We start from the raw sequence: 12,272 nt of genomic DNA, 5'->3' as shown, positions 1-12,272 counted from the left end.
ATATCATCTGTTGAATCTATCATTTTAGGATTTAAAAAGGCAATGGATTAAAATAACATTTCGGAGTAAAAGACTTTTTAAATTGACAATTTTTAGATTTCTTACTCTTAATTTTAAAAGGCTGAACATTTAGGAAACCACCCAAGGTAAGATTTAAGAACTTCAAACTAAATCTGAAGATTTGACACACAATTTTAATATAAGAGGAAAAAAAGTTGTCATGATTTTCACTTCAAATTTGATGATTTTGTAAATTGGTTTGTCCTCTTTGAGGAGAATTGTTTTTAATTTGTTAACAAATTAGTCCACCTTTGCAACATATCACAATGAAATATTGCCCCCTAAAATGTGGGGATTATGAAGTCATTTTTAGCGGTAAATGATTAGGAACACTTCAAACATCCATATGGGCACCAGATAAGCACAAATTATAGGAATAGCCAATATGAAAAATTAAATTGTCAGTATTCATAGACGTGGAATGCATAGTAACATGGAAATGTACATTTGAAATTGAAATCAAGGGAACCTGGGTGGCTCAGATGGTTAAGCGTCTGCCCTCAGCTCAGGTCATGATCTCAGGGTCCTGGGATCGAGTCCCATATCGGGCTCCCTGCTCAGTGGGGAGCCTGCTTCTCCCTCTGCTTATGCTCTCTCGCTCTCTCTGACAAATAAATAAATAAAATCTTTAAAAAAATGAAATTGAAATCAAGCTTGTTGAAGTAGAGTATGATGCAAAATGTAAAGGATGATTACAGTGAGTAGGGAGGAAGGAAGAGCCAGAGTACCGCCTCGTAACTACTGTTAACATCGTGGTATGGTTTGCACATTCTCCTTCTGTGTATAAATGATCTATAGGCCATAATGTGACATGCAGATATAGAAATCATGTATTACTATATAACCTGTTTAGCATGCTGCTCTTTTCAACGTGCTGTATTGTGAACATTTTTCAATATCAATAAATGTAGACTTATTTCAGCTTTTGAATGGCTACTTAATATTTTACTGAGATGTGCAATAGATGAATTAACTATCAGGATATATTTAGATAACCTTCATTTTTTGGTAAGTAAAAATGAAACCATTCATATATTTGTATACTTTTATTATTTTCCTAATGGCCTAGCATTAAAATCATTGTATCAATGGCAGGACTAATTTAAACAATTTTGCTGCTTACTATTACATTGCCTTCCAGAAAGATGAAGACAAATTTCACTTCCTTTGGATGTGTAAGGCTATATTTGTTTTCCTACACCTTTACCAACCCTGGGTATAACCATTCTTTTAATTTGATCAATCTCATCAACAACTTATTGTTAGCTGATCCTTTCGTATTTTATAAAACTTTTCCTCTTTGAAATTAGAGAGATATTTATAATTGAAGATTAAATACATTGTGAAGAGAGACTCATCATTGATTTTAAGTGTTTCTCTAACATATGGTATAATATAAATATGCATGTGCTTTAATAATATTTTATATACTTTTCGCTTATAATATCAACCTACTTTCTTATAACCACCACCAGTGCCTCTCAAAATAGCTTGTAAAAGATATAATCTGTATTTATTCCCAACTCCATGTTCAGTGGCTTCAAGTTTGTAGCCTGAAATCAGTGATGGTGGAAATATTTACACCATTGAAATCAGAAAATCAACAGATGCTACAAATCAACACTTTTTTTTGAAAGCCAGTTGATAAATAATCACCGTCCTGCCACAGATTTCCACTTTATTTTACAATCTGTAGTTTATAATATGGTTTACTATTTGTAAGGATAAATAACCCTCCATTACACTTTATTTTAAGAAATGTCTACCCTGTTCTTGAAGGTTTATTTAGTAGATTTACTTAGGGTTACCCAGCATGCATTACATAGCTGCATTAACTTATAAAAACTTTCTTCTTTCCTAAATACCATTCCACTAAGACATAATGTGAAACTATGAGTTTATTTAGCTTAAACATAAACAACAGGAACATATAAAGTCAACAGTTTGCTAAGTTAAATATTAAATGAAACCCTAGGTTTTAAATTTATTATTTTAAATGGAATCTTAAAAACTATATTTTCACATTTCTTTGTAGGTTTTTTTTGTTTTTTTTATTTGTTTTTTTAAAGATTTTATTTATTTATTTGAGAGAGAGATAGAGAGATAGAGACAGAAATAATGAGAAAGAGCATGAGCAGGGAGGAGAGGGAGAAGCAGGCTTCCCACTGAACAGGGAGCCCAATGTGGGGCTTGATCTGGGATCATGACCTGAGCGGAAGGCAAACGTTTAACAACTGAGCCATCAGGCGCCCCTATTTTCACATTTCTTTGAAGTTACATTTTTATTATAGCATCATTTTCATTATATTGAGTTGTAGCAGAAGACTTTTCAACAGTCATAACAAATCTAATATCTTTCCACTGAAGTTACTGGTTTTGATACAATATCACGTACTTTATAAATAATATTTTACCCATTCCTTTATTGCATTGGCTAGCACACTAATAATGTTTAGTGAGAGTTATGATTGTTTTATTTCTCAGTTGAGTTGAAATGTTCAATATTTAATCTTAATATATTACTGAAATGTGCTCCCATCTCTTTTATCACTGAAATATTTTCCTGCTATTGTTTTAATACTGGGTTTTCATTGTATATATGAGATTCCACATTTTAATTCAAGACATTCTGTTTTCTTCATCAACCCCCCAGACTACTGAGCATGTTGGAATTTCTGCCTGGAACAAATCGCTTCAAATCAAAAGCAGGCAGTATTGAAACCTGAGAATGATCCATAGGACCAGTAAAGATTATCTTTCCAATATGGTCACCATAAAATAAGTGTGAGTTAAGTTCTTAATCCAAGAAGTGGAAGATTATCCAGCATGGATGTTCTAAAGATAACGATATGAAATGCTTCTACACATCTTCCATGGCCAAAGGCAATAATTCAGAAATAACTGAATTCATCCTCTTGGGACTCACAGAAAGCCCAGAGCTTCAAGCCCTTCTTTTCGGGATCTTTCTAGTGATCTACTTAATTAGTGTTATAGGTAATCTTGGGTTAATTATGCTAATTCATATCAGTTCTCAGCTTCATACACCTATGTATTTTTTCCTTAGCAACCTAGCTTTTGTTGATTTTTGCTATACCTCCTCTGTTACCCCTAACACCCTGGTGAACTTCCTCCAAGAAATTAAGAGAATATCCTTACCTGCTTGTGCCACCCAGTTGTGTTGCTTTATCATATTTGTAGTTTGTGAAGTGTATATGCTCTCAGTCATGGCGTATGATAGGTATGTCGTCATTTGCAACCCTTTACTCTATACCATTATCATGAACAGAAGGGTCTGTATTCAAATGGTTGTTAGTACATATGGGTATGGCTTTTCTGTTGGACTCCTACAGGCAGTCCTTACATTCCACTTATCTTTTTGTAATTCGAATATAATAAATCACTTCTACTGTGATGACATCCCCCTGGTTGATCTGGCCTGCCATAAAACCCATTACAAAGATATCAAAGAACTAATATTGTTCACACTTGCTGGTTTCAATACCCTTTGCTCTCTTCTTATTGTCCTCATCTCCTACATATTCATTCTATTTGCCATTCTGAGGATTAATTCAGCTGAAGGCAGGCAAAAGGCATTCTCTACTTGTGCCTCCCACCTGACCTCCCTCACTATATTTTATGGCACAATCATCTTCATGTATATGCAGCCAAAGACAAGCCATTCTCTGGATACTGACAAGATAGCTTCTGTTTTCTATATCGTGGTAATCCCCATGCTAAATCCTTTAATATACAGCTTGAGGAACCACGAAGTCAAAAATGCTTTGAAAAGAATTATGGAAAAGGTGTCTTCTACTATAAAATAAATGACCTATGGTCTCACTGAAAGCCCTCAGAATTGGGATGCAAAAAAACAAAAACAAAAGAAACAACATCAAAAAAACAGTCACCAAGTTTTCTGCATTAGCATACTATTAGTAACATGCTTTCAAATGTTAGAATATTAGATAAGTTCATATCAAAACACAGGATACATTAATTTTCTGATTTTATTTTTCTATTATCATAAAACTTATAACTCCTAAAAATATTGAAAGGCATGAAAATAAAATAAATTTGCAAATAGTAGGTTAGATTGTGTTCCACAGATCATTTAAAATCAATCTCTTTTTCATAGAAGAGTTTTGACTTGAACACTCCAATTCATGAACTTGACATTGGTAAAAACCATGTCTACTTCAAATCACTAAAGCAGCTTTAAGTTATTAACATTGTCTATAAAAGATACACACGCACTTCCAGTAAGATGAATCTGAAAAGAATTATTTGTTCTGGTGACCTCACAGGGACAATGGCATCAACACTGATAAAACACCTAAAAAAAGACTAAAAGAGCAAACTTGAATTTTACCAAATAAGACAAGTCCTTCAGAGGAGAATAAGGTCTGTGGATTAAGAAATAATGCTGCACCATTAATTTGCAGATTTTTATAGTAGCACTGTGGTCATTTAAGAATGCCCCTGATTTTAGTAATATTATAAAAGTAAGGAAGCATTTGTCTCCAACTGATTATTAAACATTTCAGGATAAAAAAACGTGATAAAATGTTAACGTTTTGGGGGGGTGCCTGGGTGGTTCAGTCGGTTAAGCCTTTGGCTCAGGTCATGATCCCAGAGTCCTGGGATCGAGCCCTGTGTCGGGCTCCTTACTCAGTAGGGAGACTGCTTCTCCTCTCCCTCTGCTTGCTGCTCCCCTTCCTTGTGTTCTCTCTCTCTCTTTATGTCAAATAAATAGATAAAAATCTTTAAAAAAAAATGTTAGTGTTTGAGGAATCTAGGTGAAGGATGTACAGGAACTCTTTGTAAAATATTAGCATCTTTTCTATAATTCTGAAATTACGTCAAAATAAAAAGTTAAAATAAAAATAAGTCTTTCAGCATTTATTATTCAATTTTAACATTTGAGGTGCCTGGGTGGCTCAGTGGGTTAAGCATCGACTCTTGATTTTGGTTCAGGTCATGATCTTAGTTAGGATCCCAGGGTCCTGGGGTGGAGTCCCACATTGGGCTCCCTGCTCAGCGGGGAGCCTGCTTCTCCCTCTCCCTCCGCTCCTCTCCCTGCTTGTGCTCTCCCTCTCTCTTTCTCTCTCTCTCTTGTTCATTCTCTCTTTCTCTCAAATAAATAAATAAAAATCTTTAGAAAAACAAGAAAACTTTAAATCACAATTTTGTATAACAATTCTCAAAGTCACTGCATTTTTGTTAATAACTTTATGATCGGCCATAAAAGTATAACCAAGTTATTGAAACATGTCAATATCTCTTCATAAGGATTCAGCTCTTCATTGAGTGAGAGTGGATCTGGCTCTTTCAGATTCATTTTATTATATCACATTTGGAAGTCTTGTACTTTATAGGCATGACAGAAAAGTGAGCCTTGTATCTGTCATATGCAGACAGCAGTCTGCAAATGTCACATGCAGACATACATGCAGGTGTATGCAGACACCTTTTTACCATGGCTGAAGTGAACCCTGATCCTGTGAGCGAATGCATGAAACACACTCAGATTTCTGGTCACCTCAATATCAGATGCTGGCATCATCATTCCAGGTACTCCTAGAACGGATTTTCTCAGCAGTTCGTCACACTACTGTAAGCTCATGCTGGTGACCTATAAAGAAGGAAGTCAATGCTGAAATAAAATTCAAGAATGTTTTATAATAAGACCCTTTGTTTGAAGACAAAATTCCCATTAATGTAAAAAAGGAACTAACAAATTTAATTTCTTTACCCTTGATCTTAGCCAAAAGGCCTAGAAGCAATCCTTTAATTTCTTCAATGCTCATTTTGTAAACATTTTTTGATAACATAAAACTTTTTCAGACATTCTGTTGAATGCTGAAACATTCCAAAATTCCATTTTGGTCCCCAAGGCCTATTTATGTGATCTAAATTCTGTGGCTCTCATTTCTTACTTTTAAATGACAGTTAATTCATTGATCTCCATCATGCTTTCCTTCACTGATTGATTCAACCAAAAATTAGTAAAAGTATCATTTCACCAAAAATTTATAATCTTTTTTCTTGTAGATGCTTAGAGGTCAAAAAAGCCAAATCTGTATGTAAAGGAAGAGGGGAAATACCATTGAGCTGACAGTCTCTTCCAACTTAAATATAAAACACTGAGAAACATCAATTCTCACGAGGATTTCAAAACACAAAAATTTGACTAGGTGAGGGAAAATAGATACTGTAATACACTGCTGATAGAAAAATCATGTCATGCCTATGGAGGGATATGTGACAATACCTAGCAAAATTACAACAGCCAACAATCCCACTTCTAAGAAACTATCCCAATAAATATTAGCACAAAATGCAAAATAACACATGTGCAAAGTTATTTGCTGAGATATTATTTATATTAGCAACATATTGGCACCCAAATATCCAGTGGTAAGAACAGCTATTCTAGAAATGAGGACAATTTCTAGGTGTGCTACGTGATGAGCATCAGAATATAATATTAAATCAGAAAGATATTAAAAAGAAAAAAAGAAAAATTCAATATATTATTGAAAAGAAAAAAAGGATACTTCATATGAAACAAGAAAAAGGGATGATTAAAAATATGTACATGTGGAGCACATGGATGGCTTAGTCTGTGAAGTGCCTACTCTTGATTTTCAGCTCAGGTCATGATCTCACGGTGGTGAGATCAAGCCCCCTGTGGGGCTCTGTGGTGAGCATGGAGCCTGCTTAAGATTCTCTCTCTCCCTCTCTGCCTCTCCCTATCCCTCTCTCTCTCAAGAGAAAGAAAAAAAGAAAGAAAGAAAAAGAAAAAGATATGTACATGTATTTTATGACATCTGATTAGAAAAAAGAAAACACACTGAGAGGACAAGTCAAAATGAACAAAAGCAGTTCCCTACAGGGAAGGCAGGGAATGAAGTGGGTGCTGACAGGTACAGAAAGCAGTCTTATTTTGAATATATTTTGCCATGCATTTTGGTTTTAGAAGCATATCGAAGTTTTAAGGAATTAAAAAACAAAAGTAAGTCAAAAGTGAAAAAAAAAAAAGGAGACTTCATTTTAGAAGCCTTCTAATACATCTCATTTTATTCAAATAAAAGGCAAAGGCTTTACATTGATCCACAAAGCTCTGAATGATGTGGCCATGTCAACTCTCAAACTTCATCTCCTTCTCGTCCCTTTTCTTTTCTCTGACCTCCTTGTCCCTAAGATAACAGCATATTTCCTCCACAAGTTTTTGTTTCTTTGCTTGTTTGTTTGTTTATCAAAAGGGCAAAACATTTTTATGGACATTCTTTCAAGAAAGATGCATGAACGGGCAATAGGCACATGAAAAGATGCTCAACATCGTTAGTCATCAGGAAAATGTAAATCAAAACCAAAATGAGAAACTACTTCATGCCTCATTTGCTCTTTGCTCTATAGAGCTGGTGCTGAGGCTGAACAGCCACAACAGCCCTGTGGACACCACTGGTTTTCATCTAAAGCAAATTTAGACAGAGTGGTTAATCCATTTCTGTGGAGTGACCACAACAGGGTATCATATGCCCTATGATTTGTATGCACTCAGTTTTCTAGAGATGGAAGAAGAAAATGAACATTCTTTTAAATGCATCTTTGCTGTTGAATTGAAATGTCAATCATAAGAACAGTTTGAAATATTAATCTCAGAAGAAAGGTTTCGATGTCACTCATTGGGAAACTGATTTTTGTCCAGTGATTTTCAAAAACTGCTACTAAATACAAGGCCCACAAACTGAACGTTTATTTTAAATAAATTCATAACTTTAATATGAAACCAATGTGACAAAAGTTAAAGCAGATATAACAAATATCTATAGCAGAAATAGTAATTAAATTGTTTTCCCAAAAGAGATAATTAAAATGTTCTTCTACCCTAGATTCTTCCATTAAGTAATAGCCCAGAAGGTGATCTACCATTTCAAGGGAAATAATTTGGTCCCCAAACACTAAACATCAAATAACTGCCTGTTCTTGAATATATATAATTATGTTGTTTTCCAATGTTTATTAAAAATAATGTAATACCCAAAAAAAGTTTCCTGAGGGACCATACACACACAATACAAACTTGTCTCATAATACCCGGGTAATTTTAAATGTTACTGGCTTCACAAAGATTCCTTTCAGGTGCACTAGACCAGACTACTTAGGGGTTTGTGGTTGAACTGAATGACTGTGTATTGAATATTGAAAGATGCCAAATCATAGGAAAAATATACTCTATCTTGGTGAGAAAGCCTTCAGACTTAATATATATCATTGAACAGATAGTTATCGATCATCTTCTTGGTATTAGATACCACAAAAAGTAGGTGATTAAATTGGGCATAAAACACAAATTTATTGTTTAGAAATAACAGTTTTAAGTTTAGAATGTGTACAGACATGTTAACAGTTGGTTGCCATATAGTATAGCAAGTGCTAGGATGAAGGAATCAATGGATGCAAAATTGTATATATAAGATCACTTAATTTGCCCTGAAAAGTCAGGAAAGCCTCCAAGAGGAAATGGTGCAACAGAGCACAGGAAGTTTAGTGGAAGGGAAGTCAGACGAAGGGAATTGTGGCAAAGGGAAGTGTTCTGGGCAGAGATTAAAACGTATGTAAAATTATGGCTTACATTTGAATAGCTATGGTAATTTGGAATACCTGTGACATAAAGACTATTTGAAGAATATCAAAAGAGATCAGCCTGATCTGAGATGCAGGAACTAGACTCTCAAGAGTTATGTCAACCATGTTAAAGATCTTAGAATTTTATCTTGAGAGCTATGGGAAGACACTGAAGGATTATATCATAAAAATGAAGTCCATTCATATAAGCTAAAACGTGAGGAACAGAAAGACATAGGAAAGATTGGAGGCAAGAATAAAAATTAGGGGTCAGTTGCAAACAAGACAAAACAAATCAAAACTCATTGTGGTTTGGATCAAGAAAACACTATAAGTGAACGGATCTGAAAAGTATATAAAGTATGAAATAGGTACTGGAGACAAATTGAATATTAGAACAGGGAACAGGAAAACAAAGTAAAAGATAATTAGTCTCTGATTTGGAAAACTGAATGGATAATGGCACTGTTCATTGAAGATGTAAAATATATACTCCAGGTCTTGAGTATTAGGTCCAATGTAGGGAGATACCAAGTTATTTTCTCTATGTGATACTCTTGCATATGCATAATCAGCATATAGATACCTATTGAGGATTTAGGATTGGATAAAACCACTGAGCAAGAAAGTTAAAAGGGAAAGGGTGGGGGGCTTTGGAGAAAGCCTGAAGAACATGTTGTCTAAAGCAGAGTTAATAGGAGCAGAGCCTCCAAGATAGAAAATCAAAATGGACAAATAGTAAACTCAGAGACTGCTCTGTTTTGAAAACCAAAGGTGTATTCAATAGAGTTTAATGCTACCAAGCTGCCAAAAAAAAGGGCTTTCTTGGATTTGGGAGTAGGGAAGTTGATAGTAAACTTGGTGAGGGGATTTCTTGGTTTAATGGGAAAAGCAGGTAGGTTATACCTGGTTAAGTCATAAATATGATTGAAAAATTGGGGTAGGTGCTGTTCTAAGATGTTTGGTTGAAACTGCTGAAGAGGAAGGGCACCTGGGTGGCTCAGTGGGTTAAGCGTCTGCCTTCGGCTCACGTCATCATCTCAGGATCCTGGGATTGAGCCCCACGTCAGGCTCCCTGCTTTGCAGGGAGCCTGCTTCTCCTTCTGCCTGCCACTCCCCCTGCTTGTGTTCTCTCTCTCTCTGTCAAATAAATAAATCTTTAAAAAAGAAAGAAAGAAAGAAAGAAAGAAAAAGAAAGAAAGAATGAAAGAAAGAAGAAAGAAAGAAAGAAGAAAGAAAGAAAGAAAGAAAGAAAGAAAGAAAGAAAGAAAGAAAGAAAGAAAGAAAGAAAGAAAGAAAAGAAAGTGCTGAAGGGGAGAGAAAAAATAAAGTAGTAACCAAGATAAACTTTCCAAGGAGATGTTAATCAGAATTTAAGTGGGAGAAGTGCTTTTTGTATTTTACTATATTTTACCTGTCTTGACTCTCTTTGTCCTGACCATATGAAGTAACATGAGACAATGTAGTAGTAAAGGAAAATCAAATTAACTTATCCTCCACTGTGCTTAAGAAAGGAAGGGAGATGATTGCAATTCTGCCAGCTTTCATGCATTCAGAATCCAGCCCGGGTTTATGGAAATGTTCTATAACATGTAGTTGTTCTAAACGCTGCTTCAATTCTATTCACTTCGGACCGTTTAAGATACTTGAAGAAAGAAGGTAAAATAATGTCTCCTAATCATTGAAAGCTGTTTTACAATCTGGAAATTTATTCTCTGGTGTGCATTTTGCCAAAGACAAAGCCAGAAAAATCACAGTCCTATTTTTCCTTAATATTAATATTATATGTGTATTAAGAAAAAAACAACATGGAGATAAGTAAAAAAAGAAAAAAATCATTTTGATATATGTTGTCAAAGCCACTTACATTCTTAACGTTCTTTTTTATTCTTTATATTTAAAGAAAAGTACAACACAGACTTTGCTATTGTACTGATTATAAAATTTTAATTGAAATACTCTCTTTCTTCTTCTACAGCTCCCTGTGGATTTTATATCATGGAATTTCTGCCTGGACCAAATCCTTTCATGCGGAAAGCGTAAGTGAAATCCACAAGCAATTCAGAGTGCTTATCAAGATTCTGCTTTGGCTGAATTTAACATAACGCCCTCCAGGGCTATCTTCTCACATTGAATTGATTATTCCTTACAGAGTGTGTGCCCTACAGGAGTTTATTGTAGATTTATCTTTTATTGTTTATTGTTCATCTATTTCATGGCAAAACGCAATCATTCCGAAGTCACTGAATTTATTCTCTTGGGCCTCACAGATAACCCAGAGCTTCAGGGCATTCTCTTTTGTGTATTCCTGTTGATTTACTTAGTTACTCTCTTGGGTAATCTTGGTTTTTGATTGTGCTCATCCAGATCAGTCCTCAACTTCACACACCCATGTATTCTTTCCTCTGTCATCTGGCTTTTGTTGATTTTTACGGTACCTCTGCCATCACTCCAAACACCCTTGTGAACTCTTCTCGTGAAATTAAGAGTATGCCATTTTATGCATGTGCCTCTCAAGTGTGTTGATTTATCACATTTTCGGTTTGGGAATTATTAATGCTCTCCGTCATGGCCTATGATTGGTATGTGGCCATCTGCAATCCTTTACTCTACATCATTCTCATTCCCAGGAGACTCTGCATCCAATTGGTCACTAGCTCTTATATTTACGGATTCACTGTGGGGCTCATATGAGCAGTAGCTATATTCCACGTGTCTTTCTGTGATTCTAATGTGGTCAACCAGTTCTACTGTGGTGATGTTCCCTTGATTGCTCTGGCCTGCTCTGACACCCAAGTCAAAGAGTTGATGTTGCTCATTATTGCTGGGTTCAATGTGTTCTGTTCTCTTATCATTGTTCTCCTATCCTATGTGTTCATTGTCTTTGCCATCTTAAAGATCCATTCTGCTGCAGGAAGACAAAAAACCTTTTCTACTTGTGCTTCTCACCTGTTTTCTATTACTATGTATTACAGGACCCTCAGTTTTATGTACCTGCGCCCCAAGTCAAGCCACTCACTGGATAAAGACAAATTTGCCTCAGTATTATATGCAGTGGTGATTCCCATGTAAAATCCATTAATCTACAGCTTGAGGAATCAGGAGGTAAAAAATGCCTTCAAGAAAATTTTTGAAAAGGTATATTCTAGTAATCAATAATGAGGTGTGTTTTTCCTAAAGAAATGCTGGATGTTAGGAACTTTTATTTATTTATTTATTTATTTATTTATTTATTTGACAGAGAGAGACACAGCGAGAGAGGGAACACAAGCAGGGGGAGTGGGAGAGGGAGAAGCAGGCTTCCCGCTGAGCAGGGAGCCCGATGCGGGGCTCGATCCCAGGACCCTGGGATCATGATCTGAGCCGAAGGCAGACACTTAATGACTGAGCCACCCAGGCACCCCTGTTAGGAACTTTTATGAAGGCTTGTACATGGTACAATGCCAGGACAAAGTAGAAATCTTTGTCCTCTGAAGCTCAGTCCCCTGATCTCTATCTCCTTGAAAAAATAGGTGTTTTCTTGGTTTTGCTTACATGTTTGCAGTAGATATTTTATAAATGCTTATTTAATTGTTGAATTG

At 35.4% G+C, this 12,272-nt stretch overlaps 1 protein-coding gene and 1 pseudogene across 1 annotated transcript; both read left to right on the top strand.

Annotated features, from left to right (window-relative positions):
- Positions 1 to 2,924: 2,924 nt before the first annotated feature.
- LOC118536090 (olfactory receptor 5AL1-like) lies at positions 2,925 to 3,884 on the top strand. The gene has a single exon (XM_036092779.1). It carries the CDS (start codon positions 2,934 to 2,936, stop codon positions 3,882 to 3,884), a length of 951 nt encoding a protein of 316 aa, XP_035948672.1. The 5' UTR covers positions 2,925 to 2,933.
- Positions 3,885 to 10,906: 7,022 nt separating this feature from the next.
- Positions 10,907 to 11,850, top strand: LOC144379505 (olfactory receptor 5AL1-like; annotated as a pseudogene).
- Positions 11,851 to 12,272: the final 422 nt, after the last annotated feature.

This window comes from Halichoerus grypus, chromosome 11 (assembly GCF_964656455.1).
Source record: "Halichoerus grypus chromosome 11, mHalGry1.hap1.1, whole genome shotgun sequence".
Classification (NCBI taxonomy): Eukaryota; Metazoa; Chordata; class Mammalia; order Carnivora; family Phocidae; genus Halichoerus; species Halichoerus grypus.
This window is presented reverse-complemented; position numbering and strand designations above follow the sequence as displayed.